The 26333-nt window shown below is 43.0% G+C and overlaps 1 protein-coding gene across 2 annotated transcripts in view; it reads left to right on the plus strand.

Moving 5' to 3' along the window:
• Positions 1 to 26333, plus strand: part of slc9a5 (solute carrier family 9 member A5) — a 253177-nt gene that overhangs the window by 96469 nt on the left and 130375 nt on the right. For both annotated transcript variants that reach the window (XM_067997800.1, XM_067997801.1), the window contains exons 2-3: positions 15391 to 15693; positions 17871 to 18034. In XM_067997800.1, the coding sequence (XP_067853901.1) occupies positions 15391 to 15693; positions 17871 to 18034 (467 nt within the window). The remainder of the gene's footprint in view (positions 1 to 15390; positions 15694 to 17870; positions 18035 to 26333) is intronic.

Genomic DNA, 26333 nt, shown 5'->3' on the forward strand with positions numbered 1-26333 from the left:
TGCAGCAGGATTGGGATTGTTTTGGGCGCTCTTAGATTTGAAAGAGGGAGATCAGTTCATGAAGGGACAAGAAAGGCAGATGTGATTACACCTCGTGCACCAGTCCTTACCCTAGGTCCCACATTTACAAACCCACAAACTCCCACCTGGGCATCTGAGGGCCTCCTGTCTCCACTTCACCAGTGAGGTTGATTTTGAGCTATGCCACCTCCTCAAGGCCAATCACAAAGAGCTTCTACTGCAGGGACGATTCTTCCCATGGCTGTGAAGGTCATCACTGCATTAGGCTTCTATGCCACAAGATCCTTTCAGCTACCACCCACAATACATACCAAATCAGTCAGTCGATGTCTGCTGATGCAATAAGCAAGTGACAAGAGGTCAAGGGGCAGTACATTCATCACTTTCCCTGTGGAAAGCAGGTACCAGCACGACAGGGTACAGATGACAGGCTTTCCAAGAGTGCTTCTCCTCACGTCTGCATTCTGCTTCAACCAGGGCTACCTCCTTAAGCTCACTAACTGCGTCCTCTGGGATTTTTGTAGCTTTGTTGGTGCTGCAAAGCTTTGGCTAGAGGGAGACAGAATGCTGTGTAATGCTGCCGCCTTCTTACACAGACTGCTTTTCCAGGCCTAAAAAGACCCCTCTCCCATTTTTGCCTTTTTATCTCTCTTTTTCTCCTTTTTTTTCCTTTTGAATAGTTTTCTTTTCCGTCTACTTCCTACAGCCTTGAAGCTGATGTGGGTAACAGCACAGAGGACATGAGGGAGCCCGACGATTCTGTCAGTCAGCTCAGGAAACTGGAGACACAGGACTTGGGGGTGGGAAGCAAGATGCTGGAATTGGGTTTTTAAAAAATATACAGGGAGTAGGATTTGGGATAGAGGGAAGAGAAAGGCAAGGGGGGGGGGGATTTTTAACCTATGCCTCCCACCCCCCTCACGGCAAACCGAAGGCATTGGTGCAAAACGGGCGGCTGATCTAATGCTGTCAGTTTCAGATTAATATATGTTTCCACAGTGATAATAAGTTCAAGCAAAAAAAGTGCATATATTTAGACGTTTTTCCAAAGGGTTAGCTTAGTTTTTAGAATTGCAATCTTTTTATTCTTTTGTCCACATAAACTACTCTACTGCCATTATATACCTGTATTATATCACTTGCAGATTGTTCATTTGTTCATTGTTTGTTAAATTTGCTTAATATTGTTAACTTAAAACAAAGTCGGATGTGATGTTCTTGAAGACTGAAGTGAGATATTGTGGAAGCACAGGATAAATTCCAATAACTTAAAAAATAATGACCAGAAAGGGTTTGCTTTCATATTCCAGTCACATCACTGAAAGCTTACCTAGATCTCAAAGCAAGGAACTGGGACTCACCCACGAGGCTGATCTAAAATACAATTGTCCGAATAATCTAGAGTGAGAGTTAAAGACCCAAAAATGTTAGAAGAGGTGAAATACAGGCAAAACAAAGAGGGCCACAGTGGAGTAACATGCCACAGACTGATAGTATGTGGGGTAGTACCTGCGATTTTCCCTCTTCCCCAGAGTTTATAATCTCCACTAAATCATTGGGGGCACAGCAAACTCTTCCTAAAGTGAGGGTAAATTACCTGTGAATGATCTTATACACCATCTGAATCTAGCTGTTGGACTATAACCTGGTGTTGTAAGACTCCTTACATTTGTCCACCCCAGTCCATCACCGGCATCTCCACATCATAGATCCATGGTGGAATGGGATATGGTGTTCACATCACAGCTGTGTCTTTAATGTCCATTCATAGATGTACATGGACTTTCGTTGAGTCATTATCGGTAGCTTAACTTGGTAAATATTCAATTTACAAGGGAGATCGAGCACCAATTTAATTTCTAATTTGGAAGAATCATTTGGTATTATAAACAGCACAATACTGTAGAATGTAATGCCTTCAGAACTCATTCATTGAATTGCACTTGTTTAGAGTAAGCATTTAATTGAATTGTTTCTTTGGAAACATTCTCCACAAGCGCCAACTGGGTGGGGCAGGGGGTTATAACACTCTCTTCACCTCTGATCAAAGCCATAGAAATTTCATATTGATGCAGTAGCTTTGTGTTGAGGTCAGCTTATGGCACATTGTGAGGACATAGTGGAAATTTACCTACATCTGGTCAGGCTGAAGATGATCTGTGAGTGTTGATGCTAACACAAGCAAATTGTGAAAAGGTATTGTATTCTCACCTTAATAAACACAAATTATCTTCCCCTTCTGGAAAAAAAACCTCTCATGCTATTATTTACTACTTTGTTAAAAGACGGACAAATATTAGCTATGTTTGCTAGTTTTGTTTGGGTAAATGTTCCTTGAAATCCAGTCAAAGTACATAAGCAGTTTTAAAAAAACAACTGCAGTTCAGTTTCCTGTACCAAATCTATAATGATACAATGTTTCATCAGTTACATGCTGGAGAGAATAATAACGCAAACTTAAAGCTGTGTAATTAGTTCAGTTTGTATGACTATCAGCACCTTTTTAAATCTGAATTCAAATTCCAGGGAAGCCCTGTAACCCTTTTCTGGATTACAAAGGGTGTTCTGTTAATCTTAAGAGTTGATTAACACTTCTGAAAGAGCGGAAAATTGGTTTAAGATTTCCAAGAAAGAGTTTTGATTAGTAAAGACTCCCTTAGCGATAAGTAATTCAAAGGAAGAAACACTGGGGGTCATTTTTATGTCACAATTGTCCAATTTGCACTTAAAACCAAGGCAATAGTGGGACCAAAATTATGTGACTGGTGGAACTACCGACTTGCCGTTGGTCCCGATTTTCGGGCGGATTTCCGTTCTGGTGGCTGGAGCTCCCGTTGAAAACCGGCGGGAGGGTCATAAATAACTGTAATTGGGGGTCAGATGAGGCAGTTAATACCCCGAGTGCCATTTTTTGACCGCCAGTTCCTGTTCCTGTTCCCGCCCTCCAGCCATGGGTGATACATGTCAGGAGGCCTCCATTCCAGCAAAAATTAAAGGGATCCTCAGCTGCAGTTTTGGAAAGCTGGATGGAACTGCGGGAAACATTTTTATGGCAGTTGCTTGTGGGTTTTGCACCTTTAAAGGCTTTCAAATTTAATGTAGTTGCTGCTGTAGGTTCTGCAAATATGTGGCCTGCCACTCCTAAGTGCTTCTTCTTTTCATTCCCGTTGCTAATCCCCTCACCCCCCTTTAAGGTGCGGTGGTCTGCCCGTCACATTCGGCCACCCCTCCCGATTCCCCGCCTCCAGATCGGCAAGCTGCCTATTGGGGATCGCGTTTCATGCTGGCAGCTCACTGGCCACATTATAATGAGACCCCAGGACCAAACCAATTGGGTTCCATGCTGTCTCCTCCAGGTGGCCTTGCCCACCCATCCAACCAATCAACAAGCAGTACCAAAATCACCCCCACTGTTTGTATTTCAACATTATTTGTTAAGCATCTTACAGTTGCAATCCTTTTTTATTATTTTGTCCACTTGAAGTTACATTACAATATTTCCACAGTAAATATATAACTGTTATATGACTGTTACTTATTGGCTTGTTCATCTCTTGCTAAGTAAGTTTGTTTAATGGTTTAAAACTTAAAACGAGGCCCAAAGGCATGTTACTGTATTTGCTCATCAAGGATATAAGATCCTATTAAAGCACTGGATCAGTCCAGCGGCTGGGTCCAGACAGGGTTTTCTATTTTATTATCCCAGGCACATTACCAAAAGCTTACCTGGATCTCCAGGTTAAGATCAATACTCGCGAAGGTTTGGGGAGTTGGGACTCGCCCATGAGAGCAATCTAAGCTCAAGTCAAAATAATGTAGAGTAAGAGTGGTCGAAAAGACCCAGAAATGTAACAGACTTACTGTAGTTGAATCTAATGCTATTCCAGTTATTTATAGAATTGAGTATAGTTACTTTAAAAAAAATAAAGACCGAAGTGAACACAACAGCACGGAATCAATAATTGGTGACTTGATTAAAGGATTCACCAGAAAGGGCAACCTCATTTTTTAACCAGTGCCACAGTGCGGTACTTCTGTGTAAACAGCATTATTCAAAGTAAACATCACCAAGAAACACTGGTTCAGTGAACAGAGTAATTACTTAATATTAAAAGCTTCATTTAACATGAGGCACAGAATAAGCATGTTCAACTTGACATATGCATGGCCTGAACAACCTGCCGCCTTGTTTGAATACATTAGCTGAAACCTCAGTGGCTTCCAGGCAACCAAAACAATATATAAAAACACTGAATGGAAATATGTGCAGGGGATCCTTTATTCCATGGATCAACAGCCATAGTGAACACCCCCTTTTTGAATTGTTGCCGAGCACAGACGATAATGAACCCTGGCCTTATTCTTAAATCAGCCACCCGTAGACGGAACAGACTTTCAGATATTACTGACCAATTAACACACCAGCCAGAGGACTACAGCAGTGGGTGTTAATAGTTTCAAAATATTAATGCTTACCTTAAGTATATTGGAAGAAAGCTCTTTACAGAGCAAAATTTTGCTGTGGCTTTTTAAAAATACATTTTAGAATTTGTTTGATAGGTCCCTGTTTGTGTAGATAATGGGAAAAAATGCCACCGGCATGGAAAATGCATTTTAACATCTAGTGTTAAAGCGATAAAGCGTTTTGTGCCTTGGCTGACTGTTTTCTTATATGGTTATATTCTGGCTGTTTTAATGTGAGGTGGCTGAGCCTAGAAAAGTAATTAAACTGCATTTTTGAAATCTTGGATGAGCAGATTTTTTTTATAATGTGAGGATATAGGTGATATTAGTCAATTAATTCAGCAGTTTCCTTTAACGAATTAAAGTGCAGAGCACATTGATTAGCAGGCAGACTGAAACTGAACTGGTCTCACAGCAACCACATCTGGTATTTTTTTAAATTAACATTTAAAACTGACCTTTCTGATAAAAATGTTCTACTGTGGGAGGAACTAAGTGCAGTCCCTTGTTGACTAGTTAGAAACCTGCCCTTCGTATCTTTAGTAGAAATGTCACCTTGCCTGGCCCTTCAACATACTGACGATCCAGCCTATATTTCCAGAGCTTTTCTTTCTTTGATCCACAAGGTTAAGCTTTAAACTGCAATCATATGCGATCTAATAGTTTGATGTATTTCACACTATTATTTACAGCATTTATTTACTGACAGCTGCGTGTATCAAGACTTCAGTTTTCTGTGATGTTGCAGAGGACTGACAGGGTCACAACCTTTCTTCATTGCAGAAGATGGTCTTTAACTTGAAGCAGGCAGCCATTAGCCGACTCACTGATCTGCACATTTTTACATTGTACTAACAGGGCCTACTAACAGGCGCTTTCTCACCAGGTGGATATAGGCTACTGACTTAAATATATTAAAGAAAAATAGCACTGTGACTAATAGGGTCATGGTTTACAGGCATCTTCACCACTTATTTGCCTCAGCATAGCTTAGATGTGATTATCAAATAAGTAAAACTGAAGAAAACTTGGTACCTTGATATAGAGGTGGGTAGATGACATCAGTGTCCACCTTTCTGACTGGGTTAAGCACATAGCAACAGGAGTAGGCCATTCAGCCCCTCGTGCTTGTTCCGCCATTCAATTAGATCCTGGCTGATCAGTATCTCACCCCCATTTAGCCGACTTTGCTCTATATCCTTTGATACCCATACAAATCTATCGATCTCAGTTCTGAAAGCTCCAAATGACCCAACATCCACAGCCTTTTGAGGAAGAGAGTTCCAGATATCTACTATTCTTTGTGCGAAGAAGTGCTTCCTGATTTCACTCCTGAATGGCCTGGCTCTAATTTTAAGATTATTTAAGATTAAGGTAACTCACTTGATTCTCCCAGCATGAAAAGTAATGACCATTTGTCTGTCTGCTGTCCAATGTTTGTCTGTAGTGATCTATTCACTGCTTTCTGTCAGAAGGCTGGGGCAGGGGAGGAGCAGGAGTTAACTATTTGCAGATAACCGTGTATCAAAAGTGACGGTTTTTGATGATGTGATCAAAATGTATATCTAGCATTAAACAAAGCACAAAATATAACCCATTTCCTGTTTTATTTCATTCACAGGTAAGAACAGGCAATAAGACATTCAATCCCAGTTGTAAACTTGATGCCTGAATGAGATATACATTTAATCACAAATGGTACCATTGTGCCTGTGTATCCACGTTTATGCTTTGAGGACTATCTTTCTTTTGTATTTCAGTCAGTTGCCTGATTCAAATTCGCATAAGGAGCTAGGATTCAAATTCCAAAACCTTTAGCCCATGAAAACTTTAACCCTTGGACTGGACCTGCAGGTCCCTTTGGGGCAACTGGTTTGCTTTCCACTCATCAATTGTGATGATGAATAAAACTATAAGGGAAGGTTTCCTCTGTGCGCTGTGAGTAATTAAGTTTATTTTTAGGAAGCGGTTTATGCTTTCAGTAAATATAGCTCACAAAAGAAATCCTACCTCACGAATGGGGCATTAATAAAGGCACTCAAACATCAGGAATAGTTTTATTACTGTAATACCCTAAATTATTAAAAATTAAAATTTTATAAAGTCATCATGTTCTCCCTTTTCCTTCCTATTCTATTATCTGTTTTAACTTTAATCTAAATTTAAATTTTAACCTTGTTTCATTTCTTTACAGTTTAAAATCGTCCTCTTACTTTTCTTCTTCCCCTCTCTGCTCTTATTTGGGAGGTAATTTAAACAAAAGGGTTTTCATTGGCTGAAAACTATTTGCAACTGTTTCTTTTCCAGCAAATCAGATCTGTGGCATGGAAAACATCTGCAAGCCTGTAAAGGATTGCTGGAGCCCACGGTCTGATAGTATCCAGAGGAGCAAACATGATCTCTGGTGCTCAGCGGGTTAATATTGCACTATAAAGTCTTTGTCTTTAAAGCAATTGAGCAGTATTTATAACTTTGACGTCCCTAATATGATTTCTATATTTATACACTGCCTCTTGACATTAAAATGAATTTTCTGTGAGAAGCTGAGGCTGCGTGTGTTCCATGCTGATGTATGGCTAATAAATCCACTTAATATGCAAATTTGTTACCATGGTAAAAATTGTGACTAATTTTATTGCTCTACCCATCTGATTGATTTCATAAATGATGCTGTGTATCCATCTCCAATTTTGTTTACTATCTCTTTTCCTTTTATAAAATGATAATCTACACCCACTTAAAAAATAAAGGTAAGAGCATTTTTCATGTATAGAACATGAACTGATCTGGAGTACTTAATTACTTTTGCCAAATAAGATAAATATGCTGAAATAAACAACTTTCTTTTTAAAGTATATAAATAATTTTGGGGTTTGGTTCTTCAGTGTGGGATAACTGTGCTGTAGAACAGAACATTAGTAAAGTGCTTTTACGTCATCCTTGGTACAGGTCATTGCAGCAGTCCCACAGCACCAAACCATAATCCCTGCTGAGAATATATCACAGGTAATTAAGTAACATTCCCAAAGCTTAAAGGCTAACAGAATTGGTTTCTAAGGAAACTATGCTGACGATTTGCTAAGACTGGACAATTCCCTACTGTGTGTCTTTTGAGATCTAAACAAGATTTGCTGCTCTTCACTCAAACAGGGACCTAGGCCACTATTACAGTATCCCCTTACTTGATGCGGCAATGCAAAATGTAATAATGAGGTATGGCAAGTTACATCTGAAGCAAAAACACCTGCAGTTCTGAATACTCTTCATAAATGCATTAGAAATATTAGGTTGCTTTTTTTTTTGAAAATGCAACACAAACATCACATAGCCCAGTGCATGTTGTCACTCATTATAAAGGTTGAGGAATAGATTGCACAAATTAAATCCACAAAGTCGCACCACAGTGGATGACCCATTTAGTCACAGCTACTGATTCAGCATTTGTGTTGCACTCCTCCAAACATAAATAAGCTGGGTTTTTTTGAAAAAATGTATAGGCATTTTATAAGTACAGGTACACTTGTTGCAGGGTGGGATAGCTATATTTGGTAATTCAATATTTTCTACTTTGCTTCTGTTCTGTATCCTACTTGATGCTGCTACCAGGAGTCATGTAATAATCTACCCAGTATAGTGGGTGGATGTACTTCAGCCCCAACCGTAAAAGATTACTGCCCCCCTTCTGCTGTAACAGTGCATTTCTCACCTTCTAGGTCTTCATAAAAGTCATGGGGCATAATTTTAACATGGCGGCGGGAACTCAGTGGGGGGGTGAATATTTGGGTGGAAAAGCCGGAAAAAATTTCCGTATGTCGGCTCGAGCGATCGCGACTAAATTGAAGGCCCTTAATGTAACTGCCAGGTTTCGTGTCTCCAAGTTGCGCAGCGGGCGAACTGTGCACCAAAATGACGTGCTGTAAACTGGAGTATTTAAAGGATCATTGCAGCCATGGATTTTGAGGGAGAAAGGAGGAATGTGCAGAAATGCAGCATCAAAGGAGTACGGCAGCACCCCGCCTTAATGGCTCTTCTCTTGAGTTGCTACTGGCTGGTGTGAGGAGCAGGAGGGAAGTACTGTACCCAGGTGTTCGGAGGCAGCACCCTGCCTCTGCCACCTAGAAAGCCTGGCTCGAGGTGGCAGAGTTGCTGAGCAGCAGGAGCATCATGGCAAGGTCATGGTTAGAATGCAGGAAGGTGCTTTAATGACCTAAACAGGGCAGGAAAAGTGAGTCTACTTATTGATTCACCTTTTTCCTGTGGTGTACATTACCCCCCACCTCTCTGTCTTGCCAAGCCTACTCCATAACATCACTCCTCACACCCACTTAAGTTTCATTATCAACTTACTTTTACTTTCTGTGCACTTCCTCACCTCCCCATTTGTGAGCCTACCACTCCAACTCACCCCAATCCTGATGCAATGTGATGAATCTGTCTGATACTCACCCTCTGATGCATCTGTTTCATTGCCAGCCTCACCCAAAACAATGCATCCATTCACCTTCACTCACTCACATGTTTGTTCTTTCTCCCCTTGTAGGAGAAGAGAGCGCAAAATACATGGGAGAGAAGTAGGACTGGACCCAGACTGAGGTGGAGGAAGAGGCCTTGGAGCTCAGCCGCATGGTTGCATGCCTGGCTGTCGGAAATGGCGAGATTGGAAACCCACAAACATCTGGTGACAGAACTTTAACATCCTTCACACACATCATGACTTGATGTTATCGATGGTTGACCTATTGTACACCTCAGTATGCTCATTGCAAACTAACTTCTGCAATGACTGTTAATATTTCTTTCTGTTCTCTTCCAGGGCCTTCAAGGATTGATGAGGAGGCACGCGCCATGGAAGAGGGCAATTCCTCAGAGGGTGCACCATCACATCACATCCAGCCATGCACCAGCGAAAATACTGGCACTTCGGGTGGTCCTGTTAGGCAGATAGTTGGATTGTCACCTGGTGATTCACCACTCACAAGTGAGCACAAGCAGACACTGGTGGCAGGGGCAGGAGGGGCAGGTGTGAAGAGTCCGCGTCGGGGGGCGCACTCCTCTCCAAGCTCTGCTCAGCTGGACACAGATGCTGAACTCTGGGGGCCATCATTGAGAATGAGAATGATAGAGGTACAGCTGCACCTTTGCGAGGTACTGGAAAATGTGTCACGCTCACTCTCCACAATAGCGGAGAGGCTGGAGGAGTCTACCTCCAGTATTAGTGGAATAGTGGCACAGGTAAGTGGGGGAATGGCAACCTCCATTGAGCTTCAAGCACAGCTCTCAAATTAGTCCATTCAGGCCTTGACAATGGCCTTAAACAGGCAGACAGATACTTTAGCCGTGGCCTTCGAACGCGTCACAGATCTGCTCCAAGCTGTTGTCCAGCAGGGCGGTAGGAGTGATGTGGCCCTGGCCCAGGAAAGGGATGTTGGCGAAAGGGGACATGGAAGCGGGGACTCCACTCAAAGTTCACATCTCACCTGTTGCCCCCACCCCCACCAGTACCTCTCATGCTGCCTCTTCTCCCGATGGCCGAGTCTGCCCCTGCACGGGTGCAGGTGGAGCAGTCTTTGGTGGGGCCATCACAGGCTCCAAATCCCAGAGGTCATAGGCCGAGAGCATCTCAATAGTCAGGGTAGGGACCTGAGCAACCTGCCACTACCTCTGCTGAAGCCACAGGGGATGCATCACGTAGAAGCGGTAGGAAGAGGAAGGCAAAGGTTTTGTAATCACCAAGAATATGCACAAGGGTGTCTGATACAATGTCATGTTTTTCATTTATATTTGTTTTTTCTTGCATGCACATTAAATGTTAGAATTGTCATCACCACTGCCACGTCTTGTCCATTATTGAGTCCCTTTTGAGAAAGCGCCCTTTCATGTGCTTCATCATGAATACCAAGACTTGCTGTCACCCATTGGGCGTGTTTACAATGGGTGTATGTGTGATTAAAGGACTGTTTTGTGCAAGTGGAGGGTGGGGGGTTGTGGGCTGGTGTTGGTGGTGGTCGTTGTTCCAGGCGGTCTGTGTAGTTCACTATCTTCAGTTTGCAGATCTCATTATGAGAACCTGTTAGATATGAGTGACTCCCTGGCATCACGAGCAGCCATGTTAACCGTTGCTCTGGTGAGGGGTTGCCCACCTTCGTCCTCCTCCTCCTCCTCCTCATCATCATCTTCTTCAATGTTGCCAGCGAATGAGGACACTTCATAAGTGCATTGGAGCTCTTCCACTTGTAACCCTCTCTGCTGAGCGATGTTGTGCAGGACGTAACACACGACTGTTATTCTGCACACCCTCGCCGGTGAGTACTGAAGGGCTCCCCGAGATCGATCCAGGTACCTGAAGCGCATCTTCAGCATTCCTATGGCTTGTTCAATGACAGACCTGGTGATGATGTGGCTCTGCTTTGCCTCGTTGGTGGGGTTTCTCGCAAGTGTCATGAGCCACGGCAGCAGGGGGTATCCCTTGTCTCCAAGAAGTCAGCCCTTAAGTCTGTCTTGTGCATGGAAGAGGGCCGGAAAGTTGGACTCGCGCAGAATGAAGGAATCGTGGCCGCTGCCCGGGAATTTGGTACACACCTGCAGAAACCTCTTCCGGTGGTCGCAAACCAGCTGGGCATTGATGGAGTGATATCCCTATTGGTTGATGAACAGTCCTGGCTCATGTGGAGGTTCTCAATCAATTGAACCCTGGAAGCCAGCGAGAGAGTTGAAACCCACTGCCCTCTCAGTCTGGCTGATGTCATCGATGGGGAAGTTGACGTAGCCGGATGCCCTGGCAAACAAGCCATCCATGACCTGTCGTATATACTTATGTGCAGACTGAGAGACTCTGCAGATATCACCCATGGCGCCCTGGAAGGATCTGGAGGCGAAGAAATTGAGGGCAGTGGTGACTTTAACTGCGACAGGCAATGCGTGGCCACCAGGCCCAGCTGGGAGCAGCTCTGCATGAAGGAGCGTGCAGATGTCTGCAACCACCTGGTGACTCAATCTGAGCCTGCATAGGCATTGCTCCTCAGAGAGATCCAGGAAACTCAGCCTCTGCCTGTAGACCCTCACGTGGGTAGTGCCTCCTGCGACCTCGGCCCCTCTGTTGGTCCCCTCTCTGCTCTTCTGCAGGTCACTGTGGCTCACCTCTGCCTTGTGCACCTGCAACTCCCAGAACTGCACCTGTGCCTGCTGTGAATGGTGATGTGCCTCCTCCTCACATGTAATGTAGAATAAATCCATTGTGCCCCCCGCATCCTGATGATGTCAGTTTGAGGGGGTCCTAAATGTAGGCAAATATGTGTGAACACAAGAATTCTGAGTGTGAACAAAGAAATCTCAGTCTAAACACAAAGAACTCCCAGCCAAAAGATTGCCCCGTTGTAAAAACTCACCTTTCATTCACATGTGTCGATCACTGATTTAAAGGTCTAAATGAGAGTCGGCTGCAACTTGTCTTCATTTCTATGGCGTGTTTCAGAGGCCACAGGAGACACGTTCAGGAGAAGTTAAAATGGTTCGTGTAACTCAAAAAAAAAATTAATCGAATTAAGTGGTTTAAATACCTCAATTGACCCTTCAAATATCGGCAAGCTGGTGGGATTTCCAGGTGTCGGAAGCATGCACGCATCCAAACGCGTCAGGGTCAAACCCGGAAGAGGGCGCGTTGGAGCCGGGATGCAGTCCCACTCCGAAAACAGAGTATTTTCACTGCCCATCCGTCCCCAACCCACCCGTCCTTGGGGGTTAAAATTTACTCCATGGTGTCAGCTTGGTTCAGTTGACAGCACTCTTGCCTCTGAGTTAGAAAGTCGTGGATTCAGTCCCCAATCCAGTATTTGAGCAGGTAATCTGGGGTAAGATTCCAGTGAGGCACTGAGACAGTGCTGCACTGTTGTAGGTGCTGCCATCCAGATGAGACATTAGACTGAGGCCCTGTATACCTGTTAGAGTGTAAAAGATCTCATGGATCATGAATAGTAATATTTCAAATAATAAAATTCGAAGATTTAGTTTCCTCATTTGACTTCTCAGTTTCTGACACAAGAATAGTTTGCACTCCTGCTTTTTTTTGAAGGATGGAATGGAATTACTGTCACCTAGTGATTTACTATTAACTTTGTGAAGTCCTTCAAGTACGAGCCTGCAAAGGGAATTGAGTCTGAAAGGAGAAAGCGTCACCCAATCTGTAACCTTTTTCTAACCGTATGACTATCCAAATAAGGAAAACGATAAATTGTGAGGAAGCAGCGTCCCAGAGTTCTGCAACATTGTGGAAAATCCCACAGAATTGCAGGTCTGTCACGTGTTTAGTTTCCTGTGTATGAAGATGAAACACCTGCTGTCCTGTGGGACCAGTAAACACTCAACATATGAAAGGATCTAGCCACTGTTGTTTGCAATTTTTAGGCAGCTCAGCTCCTGGAACAGCCTGCAGGTCAGAGTCACCTTTGGTCGCCCGGAAAAGTTTACGTTACATTTTGCTCCCTCCCCAACTTTCTCCTCTCCTGAAGATGCTAGAATTTGGGTTCCGTGCAATGCAGGCTGCCCTGTGGTACCTTACCTAAGTGACTTGCTAATGTTATGAATTGCACTCTTAATACATGTGTTGAGACGATGTTGACAAGCGATTTGGCCTTGGGGTGGTGGGGGGGGTGCGGCGGGGGCATCATAGCCGAACCTGAGTCTGACCTCACCTGACATCCCTACAGGAGTCACTGGATAGCAATCATTAGCAGGAGCTCTGGAAGTTTTTTTGTACCAGTTTTAACCACGTATAAATTTTAGTGGCAGATAGGGTCAGTGATACAACAATATTGTCAGATTGGCAATTATGTTGTCAGACTGTCAAAGCGACATGCGGGTGTGACATGAAAATTCCGTTATCAGGACAACAATGTTCCTTTAAAATAATAAAAGGATTATACTCCATATTAAAATGCTCCCCAAACAAGGAGACAATGAAGTCTTTTCCAGCTTTCAGAACAGTGTGTGATGTTTAATAAGTGAAGCATCTGGTGAAGTGGAGATTGTAACAAAATGAAATTGTCCTGACTTATAAGAAGGAGGACTCCTGCTGGCCTGACCCTAGCACCCCTCTGTTGATGTACAGAGGTCTGTACCATTTGCATTTGTAGAAATGAGAATCTTATGAAACAAAATTCAAGAGGCTTTTAACCCTTCGTCTGCTGGCAGATCCAGGGAAATTCCTGGCTCCATGGACTGGCCATTTAAAAAAAAGTTTTCAATTTACACACTGTATGCTGAATGCAAGTTTAAATAGAGAAATAAAGTTAGTCAAATGCCAGAAGTAACTTTATTACTGTGATATTAGTCCTATATATTTAAAATAAATTTGAAAATGAAAAAGAAAACACCATTTCTGCTCACCCTATATTCTCCCTTTCCTCTCTGTTCTGTCTTTTATTTTAGTTACTTTTTCACCTTTGTGCAGTATTTAAAAGCTGAGTTCAGCCTGTCTAAACTGCTTCCATATGAGACCTATATAACTAAAAGTAAAGCGAAAGCTTTTCCATCCTTCAGCCTGGGCTTGATTTGAAGGCGAGATGAAAAACCAGTGTACTAACTAACTAATGCCCGGCAACGAGTTTCACACACATCTTATCTTGATACAGCAACCAGATCTTGAGAACAACATTGTGTGAGTCTGCAAATGGGAATAACTTGATAATTAGCAAGTGTCAAAGTTGTGAGTTACCAGCACCCTTGTGAGTGGAGATGTTTATCATATTTGCCTTCCACCCATGACCCTATGTGTATAGTTGAAGGTCTTGCATATAGCATGTGCGGCACCTTAAAGTGCCCATTGTACCGAAATATGCTTTTCTGATTGGGCCAAAAAAACATGTGATTCACTGGTAGAAAAAGGACTTGCACTGATACCTTTCGTGATCTCAGGATGCTCTAAAGCAATTTACAGTCAATTAATTACTTTTTTGAAATGTAGACACTGTTGTAATGTAGGGAAATGTGGTAGCCAATATGCATACAGCAAGCTCCCACAAACAACAATGAGATACATGACCACAAAGTCTGTTTTAGTGATGTTGGTTGAAGGATAAATATTGGCCATGACACCTGGGAGAACTCCTCTGTTCTTCTTCGAATAATGCCATGGGAACTTTTATGTCCACCTGTAAGGGCTGACTGGGGCCCCAGTTTAACATGTCATCCAAAAGACGGCACCTCTGACAGTATAGCACTCCCTCAGTACTGCACTGGAGTGTCGGCCTAGATTATGTGCTCAAGTCTGTGGAGTGGGACTTAAACTCAGGCAAGAGTGCTACCACTGAGCCAAGGCTGACACCAGAAGCCCTATTGCTTTCTCGCCCACTCTCTATATATGCCTATAGGTAAAAAGAAAATAAGATAAACACCCAAAATATTAAAGAGTTCTAAAAAATAAATTTACCAACCTTCACCGTCCCAGGCCTTCCCTGTCTCACTAGCCTTGGCCTTGCCATCTGTTCCAATTCTGGAGCTTCTATCCTTCTTGTTCCTCTCCACTGTACTTTTCTCCCCTCAATGTTGCTCTTCTGGTCTTCCTGCAAATGTGACTTTTCCTTTCCCCCCCCCTCTCTTTCTGGCCTTTTGGGCCTATTGCCCGTCGACTCATCTGTACACACACGCTCCCACTGTTGCTGACCTGTGCCGCCAATTCCTGGGGGTATCCCACTGTCTCCACTCCCTGTCAGCTAGTTCTATTTATTATACAAATTTAAAATGTACATTTTAAATTAACGTTTTCATAACATCACAATAAAATGATTTAGAATACATCTCCTACCTCCTCAGCCCCTATATTAGCAACAACTACAACTTCCATTTATTTGCGACTATGTTTATAATCAGCAAAAATTGCCTATTGATCTTTCCTTGTGTGTTCATTTTCAGTGTTCCATCTCTCGAGCAAGGTGACTACCGTGGTGCCAGAAAGCTGTCTGCTGATCTTTCTGGGTTTGGGCCTTGGGGGTATTGTCCTTGCAGCTGCCAAGAAACCAGAGTACCAGCTGGACCCAGATACGTTCTTCCTCTTTCTTCTACCACCCATTGTGCTAGACTCGGGGTACTTTATGCCCAGCAGGCTCTTCTTCGACAACTTTGGTGCAATTCTGATGTACGCAGTGATTGGCACCCTCTGGAATTCATTTGCAACAGGAACAGCGCTTTGGGGCATCAAGTTAGCTGGCCTCATGGGTAAGTTGCAGTCGAGCATCACACTTGCTATATTTACCACTACAAATCAATTCACACTGTGGTAGAGGTAGAGATTTGCACTGACCACAAAAGGCAACAGTAGAGTCTTAAACAGCAGCTGGGCTAATAGTCCCAACAGTTCATGTCTTTCCGAGCTAAGCTGTTGGGATCTTTTATCTCATCAGCTTTATGAGGTTGAGTTCACCACTTTGCCTGTTTATATTCAGAGTTGTACAATTATATAGAATGAGTATTATACATGTTCCTTTACTTCACTAATTATCATTGTTTTCTATCAATTTGAGCAAGCAATTTAGGGCCACTCTTAAAATCTGTATCTGATAATGTGTCAGTCAGACAGGTTTGAGCCAGAGCACTGAAGAAGGATCTCTATTAACAGAGGCTGAACTGTGCTGCAATTAATAATGTTCTTAGCAAATCTGACTAAAGTTAGTCTGTTTCATTCAGTTGTGGATAATAGAGAGCACTGAAGCAGGTTAGAATGAGAATTTTACTAGTTTGGGCAATCCTTTGCCTCCTTTTGTGGAGCACAAAAGATTTGAGGTGTGATTCCGCACTCCTACGCTCCTTGGAGTTAATTTTAACTTTTGACGATGGTGTAAAACAGGCAATATTTGATGGGCCATCCATAATACACTTTGCCCCATTTTCCTTTTCATTGACTTTAACGATTTGTACCATTGTCGAAAGTTGAAATAACCCTAGTAGGGAAGCCGCATTTAAAGGGAGATAGGGCTACAGTCTTGTAGCACTGATTCTCCCACCATGTTCCCAGTGAACACAGCACCACCCCCCCCCAACTCCCAACTGTGACTGTGGGATTGCAGAATCACCCTTTATATTGCAGAGACTCCTTCCACTTCTTAAACTTACTTCTGCAATCCTGTGTTACCAGTTTCAGTACACAATCACCAAATAGACCTAAAATGTAGCAGTAGGGGGGGTTTAGAAAAAAATATTTCAAAGCAGTCATAAAATAAAACCAGTCAACATTTTAGAATATTGTTCACTGATATAACTGTTGACTGATTCAGTTGAGTTCAATTTTGTCTTCAGTCCAAACTGCACATGTTTGTTGACCGCAAGCATTGACAGCAGCAGGGACTGGGATTGAAATATGCTAAAATGAGAGATGACTTTGATCTAATATGTGTAGATAATAACATTACCCAGTCATAAATCATTCAGGCTTAGTACCTTTTGTATAATCTATTTCGTCAAAGGAGTATTTTGCTTTTTTAAAACAAATAAAACCATTACTTAATGGGTTTTTTTCGAAAAAAAACTTTCCTTTCTATTCCTAATGCACATTTTAAATGATTGCCTCCTCACTTGCATTGCACCTACCGGTTGGTGTTGGTGCTTTCCCCGGAGTCAGGTACTGTGACTAATGAGAAATCAAGTCTGGTACAATGCACTGCCATAGAAACTAGATCAGGCTGCAGAGGCAATGGGAACAGAAGGTGCTCCTATAAACTATAGCTGAGCCAAAATCGTAGATCTGGTTAAGATTGAAGAGCAGCTGTGTGAAGCTACACTTTTTAAGTTGGGTATTTTTGTTGGATTTAAATGTAACACTATGCGATGTTTGAGATGAAATTGCTCAATAAGTGATTCTCTACCAACAAGACAATTCTTTTAAATTCATTGCAACACTGAATACACAATGCTATATGATAAAGACCATTAGGAGAGAAAATATCTTATACTTAAGGGTGCCAGCTCTGATTGGACGGATTCCAGGAGGTTTCAACACATGACCTTCCGCCTCCAACCATCCTGCCCCCACTCCCACCATTGGTCAGCTGACATGTCCATCCTCACAGCACACTGCCTTCTCAGCCAATTGGAAAGCAAGCAGTCTCTATGTTACCCAATTGGATGATTCTTGACTGACAGTCAAACAGCCTTTTTGCCCATCTCCGATATTTTTTTATACCCCTATGATTTTTCTCCCAGGTTTCTTGCAACAGTGATGGTAGATTAATCTTTAATTCCTGGAGACTCCAAGACACTCTGGGAGGGTTGGCAACCCTACTTGTATTCACTCAGGATTCTTGTTCTATTTGAATGAGGAGATACCGTAGAATGTTTTGTGAAGGGCCATTACTCATTATATAAGTAACTTTCTGTAATATCTTGCTTATTTTCCTCAGATCCTAAAGTGGAAGCTGGATTACTTGATTTCCTGCTTTTTGGCAGTCTGATATCTGCTGTGGACCCGGTGGCGGTAATAGCTGTGTTTGAGGAAGTCCATGTTAATGAAACTCTGTTCATCATTGTGTTTGGAGAGTCGCTCCTTAATGATGCCGTAACTGTTGTAAGTAAACACTTATGGGTTCAAACCCCACTAACAGATTTGAGCTCATAATCTGGGCTGATACTTCAGTGCAGTAGTGAAGCAGTACTGTATTGTTCATCATAATGACTTGGTGAAGGAATAGAGAGCCGTATATCTAAGTTTGTTGATGACACTAAGTTAGGTGGCACAGTAAATAATGTAGATGGGAGCAGAAAGTTGCAGAGGGACATTGATCGATTAAGCGAGTGGGCAAAACTGTGGCAGATGGAGTTCAATGTAGGAAAGTGTGAATTCATCCACTTTGGACCTAAGAAAGATAAATTAGAGTATTTTCTAAATGGTGAGAAGCTAGGAACTGGGTGTGAGCAGAGAGATTTAGGGGTCCAAGTACAGAAATCACTAAAAGCTAGTGGACAGGTATAAAAAAGAATTGAAAAGGCTAATGGAATATTGGCCTATATCTCAAGAGGGCTGGAATACAAAAGGGTGGAAGTTATGTTACAGCTGAACAGAGTTCTGGTTAGACCCCATCTGGAGTACTGCATTCAATTCTGGGCACCGCACCTCAGGAAAGATATATTGGCCTTGGAGGAGGTGCAGCACAGGTTCACCAGAATGATACCGGGGCTTAGAGAGTTAAATTATGAGGACAGGTTGCATAGACTAGGCTTGTATTCCCTCGAATATAGAAGATTAAAGGGTGATCTAATTGAGGTGTTTAGGATGATCAAAGGAGTTGATAAGGTAGATAGAGAGAAACTAGTTCTTCTGATGGGCAGTCCAGAACAAGGAGGCATAACCTTAAAATTAGAGCTAGGCCGTTCAGGGGGTGATGTCAGAAAGCACTTCTTCACACAAAAGGTAGTGGAAATCTGGAACTCTCTCCTCAAAAAAGCTGTTGAGGCGAGATCAATTGAAAATGTCAAAACTGAGATTGATAGATTTTTGTTCGGCAAGGGTATTAAGGGTTACGAAACCAAGGCGGGTAGATGGAGTTAAGATACTGATCAGCCATGATCTAATTGAATGACGGAACAGGCTTGAGGGGCTGAATGGCCTACCACTGTGGGGGTGCTGCCTTTTAGATAAGTTGTTAAACTGCTGACCAAGGTGGATGCAAAAGGTCCTAAAGCTCTATTCGAAGTAGAGTAGGGAGTTATTCCAGTATCTTGGTCAATATTTCTCCCTCAATCAACACCACACCACCAAAAATGGATTAGGTGAACATTTATTCATTTTATGGTTGTGTGCCTTGTGTGCAGATTGACTGCAAGGTTTGCCTATATAACAACAGTGACTATATTTCAAAAGTAATTTATTGTGAAGTGCTTTAGAATATTTTATAGATGTAATAAGGTGCTAGATAAATGCAAGTTTGTTTTTTTCTAATTAAACTGAGGAAATTTTATGTACATTTTTATATAATACAGAAGTAGAAGGAACATTCCAGAAATCTGGAACCTTCACGGACAGTAATTGCAGTTATTGTATTAACAATAAATGCCACTGTATCCTGTTCAATCAAGAACCCCAAATTATTAGCACCAAGTCTGATAAGAGTGAAAGAGAAAATGAGGTAAGTTGGGAACTAGTGGTCAGATATTAAAGAACTGAAGATTTTCATGGCCCCGTTGAAGGGCGTGGAAGAGATTAAGAAGCAGTGAGCGAAAAGCAAAATACTTCAGATGCTGGAAATCTGAATTAAGGACAGAAAATGCTAGAAACACTCAGCAGGTCAGACAGCATCTGTGGGCAGAGAAAGGTGGAGTTAACATTTCAGGTCTGTGTCCCATCATCAAATCCGCTACTGGCTCTTCTCACTCCCCCCACCAGGATCCGCCCCCAACAGGCCATAAGATTGTTGTAGTGCCCACACAAAAATATATTTTTTTTAAAAACCCAAAACCTCCCTTTTTTGAGCATCCTCCAGTTGTCCCTTTAGATTTAATCTTTGAGACTGATGATCCCTTTTATATTACAGCACCATTGCTGACCATCGCCCTGACTTTGGAGGCAGTGCTCTAATGTAAGTGAGTTGGCACCTATTGCTTCAGTGGCACAGAGTACCATCTTGAGGCACTTTTTCCCAACGTTCCCAGAAGTACAGTGCCACCCACAGTAAATGTAAACGACTGTCTCCAATGCCGCTCACTACCCCCGGGCACCATTCTTTCCGGTCACGGTTCGCTGACCCACTGGTAGCTTGTTGTTGGACAGTGTGCCAGGGGAAGGGAAACATAGGGGTAAAATTTGTTTAAAGTATTCCCCATCAGCCTGTCCTAAAAAAAAATTATGTAGATAAATATTATCTGTTCAGAAATGTCATTTCTTACATCGAATTTACCAGCATAGAAATAGGCCATTCGGCCCAACAGGTCTGCCAGTGCTTATGCTCCACATAAACCTCTTCCCACCTTACTTCATCTCACCCTACCACCGTATCCTTCTATTCCTTTCTCCCTCGTGTACTTCCCCTTAAATGCATCTATTTTGTGACCCACCATTTTGAATCTCTGCCTCCCCCTTTCCTGCCCCACTGATGTCAGTTACAGGGAAGGGGGCGGCAGGAGTCCCAGAACGACTGTATTCGTTTCACCGAGGATGGATCATTGAGAACTGTGTCAGAGACGCACAATCTCGGGTCGCTCTCCATGGGCACTGTAGTCAGCTGTACAAGGTGAGGGCTGGGTGATGCCACAATCACTAACCAGGCCAGTCTGAAACGCCAGGCCTCACTGAAATGACAGCAGCCTCTCATGCTTCTCCTGTGACTGAAGACAATAAAAGGATTGAGGCAGGGAGGAGGAAAATTAAAATCTCTGTGAAGCCAGAAAATTAGATATATTTCTGGATCGGTAATATTCATCTTCATAACTACATATTGTTTATGACAGTTCTGGGGCTCGGGAGCATTTTGAACGAGCTTTACTTGCCCTTTAAATTACTCCAGTACAAGAGGTTTTGAGATGTTGTATAACTAATATCTGTAATTAATATCACCATGGGACTTTAAAACAGTAAGCTAATAGGTTTTTGTCACACACTGACAAATGTATATACCCATGCTGAATAGTTTGTTGAGTCTTTTCAGGGAAAGCTATTTAAAACCCACAGATAAAATAGTAAACTTGCTTTACAGTTTTTGATACTATTCAGTTTAATCTGCATCTTGTTGAACCTTGTTTATCACAATAGGATTTCATTAGATGTGGGGCCGCTAAATGTGGCAGAATATCCGTTTTATGAACCTGAGAAAGCAGTAAGTTTATGTTTAATTACTGGCTTTGAGTCTGACCTTAAATTGACTGAATAATTAACAAATAATTAGCAATCCTGAGACAGACTGTATCCTACGCCTGAACTGGAATTCATGCTTTTAACTCTGTTGAGTGCCACTAATGGGTTTACTCAGTCTCTCCTGGCCGTCCTCCCACCTTGCACCGTCCGCCAACTTGAGCTCATCCAAAACTCTTCTGCCGGTATCCTAACTCGCACCAAGTCTCGTTTACCCATCACCAGTGTGCTCGCTGACCTACACTGCCACCCGGTCTGGCAGCACCTCGATTTTAAAATTCTCATCCTCACCCCTCCCTATCTCTAACTTCCTTCAGACCTACAACCTTCCAGAATGATCTCTGCGCTCCTCCAATTCTGGCCTCTTGCGCATTCCCGATTTTCATCGCTCCACCGTTGGCGGCCGTGCCATTAGCTGTCTAGGCCCTAAGCCCTGGAATTTCCTCCTTAAACCTCTCCGTCTCTCTCTTCTCCTGTAAGATGCTCCTTAAAACCTACCTTTTTGACCCTCACCTAACCTAATATCTCCTTATGTGGCTCGGTGTCAAATTTTGTCTGATTACACTCCTGTGAAGTGCCTTGGGGCGTTTTACAACGTTAAAGGCGCTATATAAATGCAAGTTGTTGTTGTTGTGATGGTGGGTCATGGAAGTTGATAAGTACACTCAGCAGCAGAATCCTGACCAGGTCAACCTCCTGAGTCTGGGTTTTCAATTTGAAAGCAAAACTAGACCTTTACACCTTATTTTCACCCAAGGAAAACACTTGGAAAAAGAAATTACTCCCACCTCATAACGGAGGATGGGAGCTAGAAGAGAAAAGATAACAATAAATAGAAGCTATTTAACATTTTTTTTTAACAAAAACAAGGTCAGGATGTACTGGGTAGACTAGAATAGGAGGAAAGAAAGTACAATTAAAGTTAAAAAATAAGTAGGACAGAGAGAGATTCGGGAAGAAAACAGAATAAGGGGTTAAAAAGGGATGATAGGATGAACATTTTAATGTAAAACATTGGACATGATTTTGACTTGGAGCCTGGAGGAGAGCGGGGCGTGATTTTCGGGTGTGAAACCCGGAAGTAAAGTTGGTGGGTCAGAATTTGCGATTGTGACCTAATTGATAAATATTTTACTTCCATGTTTCTCATCCGGCAGCCAGCCTGATTGACAGTAGCAGGCCGCAGCCAGGGATCGGAGAGGAGGGAGGGAGGGAGGGAGAGGTTGTGGACCGTTGAGAAGATCAGGGAGGGGGCGTACTGTTGAGAAGATCGGGGTGGGAATCGCTGAGAAAATTGGGGTGGGTACTGTTGAGAAGATTGGGGAGGGGATCGTTGAGAAGATTGGAGGGGGTACTGTTGAGAAGATTGGGGAGGGGATCGTTGAGAAGATTGGGGGGGTTACTGTTGAGAAGATCGGGGGGGGGTTACTGTTGAGAAGATCGGAGGGGGTACTGTTGAGAAGATCGGGGTGGGGATCGTTGAGAAGATTGGAGGGGGTACTGTTGAGAAGATTGGGGAGGGGATCGTTGAGAAGATCGGGGTGGGGATCGTTGAGAAGATCGGGGGGGGGTTACTGTTGAGAAGATCGGGGGGGGTATTGTTGAGAAGATTGGGGAGGGGATCGTTGAGAAGATCGGTGGGGGGGTTACTGTTGAGAAGATCGGGGGGGGGTTACTGTTGAGAAGATCGGAGGGGGTACTGTTGAGAAGATTGGGGAGGGGATCGTTGAGAAGATCGGTGGGGGGGTTACTGTTGAGAAGATCGGTGGGGGGGTTCCTGTTGAGAAGATCGGGGGGGGTTACTGTTGAGAAGATTGGGGGGGTACTGTTGAGAAGATCGGGGGGGTTACTGTTGAGAAGATTGGGGGGGTACTGTTGAGAAGATCGGGGGGGGTTACTGTTGAGAAGATTGGGGGGGTACTGTTGAGAAGATCGGGGGGGTTACTGTTGAGAAGATTGGGGAGGGGATCGTTGAGAAGATCAGGGGGGGTACTGTTGAGAAGATCGGAGGGGGTACTGTTGGGAAGATTGGGGCTGGGGGTGGGGTGTGGGTTGGACCTTTGAGAAGATTGTGAGAAGAGGCCGTGGAGGACATCGGGAGAAGAGTTGGTGATCGGACGTAGAGAGGGGTCTTGGACATGGGTTGGGGGGGGGTCGGACATCAGTGGGGGGGAGTCCGACATGGAGGGGGGGGTCGGACATCGGTGGGGGGTTGGGGTCGGCCGATTGTGGGGTCTGATCGCAGCAGGTAAGCTTGTTGGGCCTGGAGAAAACACTCTTGCTCTTCCTGGCCCTCAAATGGTGCAATAAAGACGCCCACCTGATGATCCGGCCCTTCTTGTCTCCTTTTCACTGGCGAGAATCAGAAGGCCCGGGAATCCCATGCTGGAGAAGTTAAATTTGAATTTTTGTTAAATTCAGTTTTTAAAAAATGGTCCTCGACGTCTCGCTAACGACCTGCCCGCCGGCTCTAATTGGGGGCGTGACCTTGGCAAGTACGTTCCGCGCGTGCATTCAAACGCACCCATGTTAAACCTGGATGTGGGCGCGCGGAGCCGGGCTGCAGTTGCGATAAAAAAAAACTTTGTTTTTTACCTCCCACCCGCAGCCAACCCACCCATTCTTGGGGGTTAGTTTTTAGTAATTTTAGTAGTTTAGAGTTAATATTAATAAAACAATAAACAGTAATAGTTAATAGTATTAAATTGTTTGCCTAGTTTTATTACTAGTCACACTGTGTGTGCTGAAAACAGATATAACCGATTGGCCCAGAGAGACAGAAAGTTCCCAGCAATCTAAGAGTTGAAATGACTAATTAAGAACATTCAGTTAATGAGCAACCTGAGATTAAACTGACTGTAGACTTGGTGATTTTCTTCTTAATTAGGTTCTAATTTCACTATAATTAGTGGTATTCCAGTTACACTGGGACACTGCAATGTTTTCCACTGTAAATCGTTTCACTGTATCCAAGTTTACCATGAATTCCACCATTTATGCACATACTGGGATGTGATCTGGTAGCTTGTAGTTTTGGTCAATTTTTGTGCTCTTTAAGTTGAGGGATGTCATGCTGAGAAATTGATTTTGTTTTTGCGCAGGTTTTGTATGAAGCACTTCCAGGTCGGGTATGTTGTGGGTCAGGTGCAGGTTACACTTCCTTCTCTGTTGCCCAGCAATGTGCCTTAACCCTTATGTTGAAAGAGCACCCTGTGTTGTACCACTATGATATTTCCATTTCACACACTATTCACCCTTGTAGGTTCTTTGAGGAGACTGCTAATCAAGTGCCAATTAATGTTGGAACTATGGGCTTGCAATTACTCGGAACTCGAATGAGGCTCCTCCCAATTCATTGTGCTTTGGACCATTATGGCCAGCAGTGAGGAGACTTCCACCGTATCAGTTTCGGTTGTATTCAGGCATTGCTACCAGGGGTAACTAGGCAATGCTCTTATTGAGTTCCTAATGTGATAGATCTATCTCTTTGTCTCTTAGAGAAACTTGAGTTCCAAATTTAGCAGCAGTTCACCTGCTGCCATTTATTGGATACGCTGAAGTTGACAGGAAGTGTTTTATTGGTTTGAACTGCAAACAGTTATAGATTCCCAAGTGCTCACTTTGGTAATTGTCTAAGCAGTATTTGGAAAGGTTTAGGTGCCCCTATTTTTTTGACGTAACATTTATGTTCCATAGACATTTGATAGTCACAATCGAAGTGTTGGACTCAGGATTTGCTTTGAGAGCTGGAAGCTGTTCTAAATTAAGACTGAAGCGTTTGAGGTCTGATTCTTCTTTGAGAAAGAAGTTTTAACTGTTAGATTCAGTTTTCAAATCAGAACTATCGATGGAAAAAAGATTTTTTAAAGGATTAAACCATCAGTTGGGGAAGTAAATATCCTGGCAGCAGTGTGAGTTGGTTTTAAGTGAATTCATTTAGTGCATATTCCCATTTACAGAGCTTCTCCAGTGGGATCTGCATTCATCCATTTCATGAAGTGAACACACTGTGATGACCTGGGATAAGGGGATTCCCACACAGAGTGTTCGCTCAGTATCACGGCAAATTAATTGGGAATTAGCTTACAGTTTTGGTAAATATTCACTAAAAATTTAAACAGAGCCCCTAAAAAGGTCCTCCATCGTTCTGCAAACAGACCTGAAACAATATAGAGCACTACAGAGGAGCCATGTATATGATGTCACTATATTACGTACATTATTATTAATTATTTAGAAAAGTGTGGCACATCCAAGAGGCAGGGAGAAAAATGTAAAAAATAAAACACGTAAGATCTGTATGGGAATAAAAAGGGTACAAGAGGAGGAGGTTGAGCAATCAGATAGGATAACTGTAAGCAATGAGGGAGTACTGAAAAAAAAAATCAAAGTGTAAAAGGCTCTGATGGCATGAACCCTAAAATGCTGAGGGAGGTCAGAAGAAATAGCAGAGGCTCTGACTACAATCCTTGGATATAGAAGTATTGCCAGTAGACTGGAGGGTTGCCAATGTAATATTCATGTCCAAAAAGGGTGAAAAGGGTAAACTATAGATGAGTCAGCCTAATATCAGTAGTGAGAAAGCTTCTAAAGGCCATAATATAAGACAAAATTAATACTCAGCTAAAAAGCCATAGATTAATTAAGAACAGCCAGCATGGATTTGTGAAAGGCAAGTCATGTTTGCAAAATATAATGGAGTCCTTTGAGGAAATAACAGTGTGATTGATTACAGGAAACGCAGTGGATGTTGTGTATATGGATTTTCAAAGGCATTTGAGACAAGTTTCAGTCAAAGCCATGATGTCAATGCAATTGTCCACAATAATGTCAGGAATGGTGCATATTGAGTGCTTCCCAGCTGAACTGGTTGGAAACACCAGCTTGCCAGGCCCAGAAGGAGGGTGGTTGCTGGGTTTCATGCCCACACTCCCCCCGGAAGAACATTCGGGCTGGGCCTGTGGCCCCCTTACAAAGGCGGCCATTTCAAAACAAAAAAAAATGTCTTGCCCCCCTTGTCTTC

This window comes from Heptranchias perlo, chromosome 16 (genome assembly GCF_035084215.1).
Source record: "Heptranchias perlo isolate sHepPer1 chromosome 16, sHepPer1.hap1, whole genome shotgun sequence".
NCBI lineage: Eukaryota > Metazoa > Chordata > Chondrichthyes > Hexanchiformes > Hexanchidae > Heptranchias > Heptranchias perlo.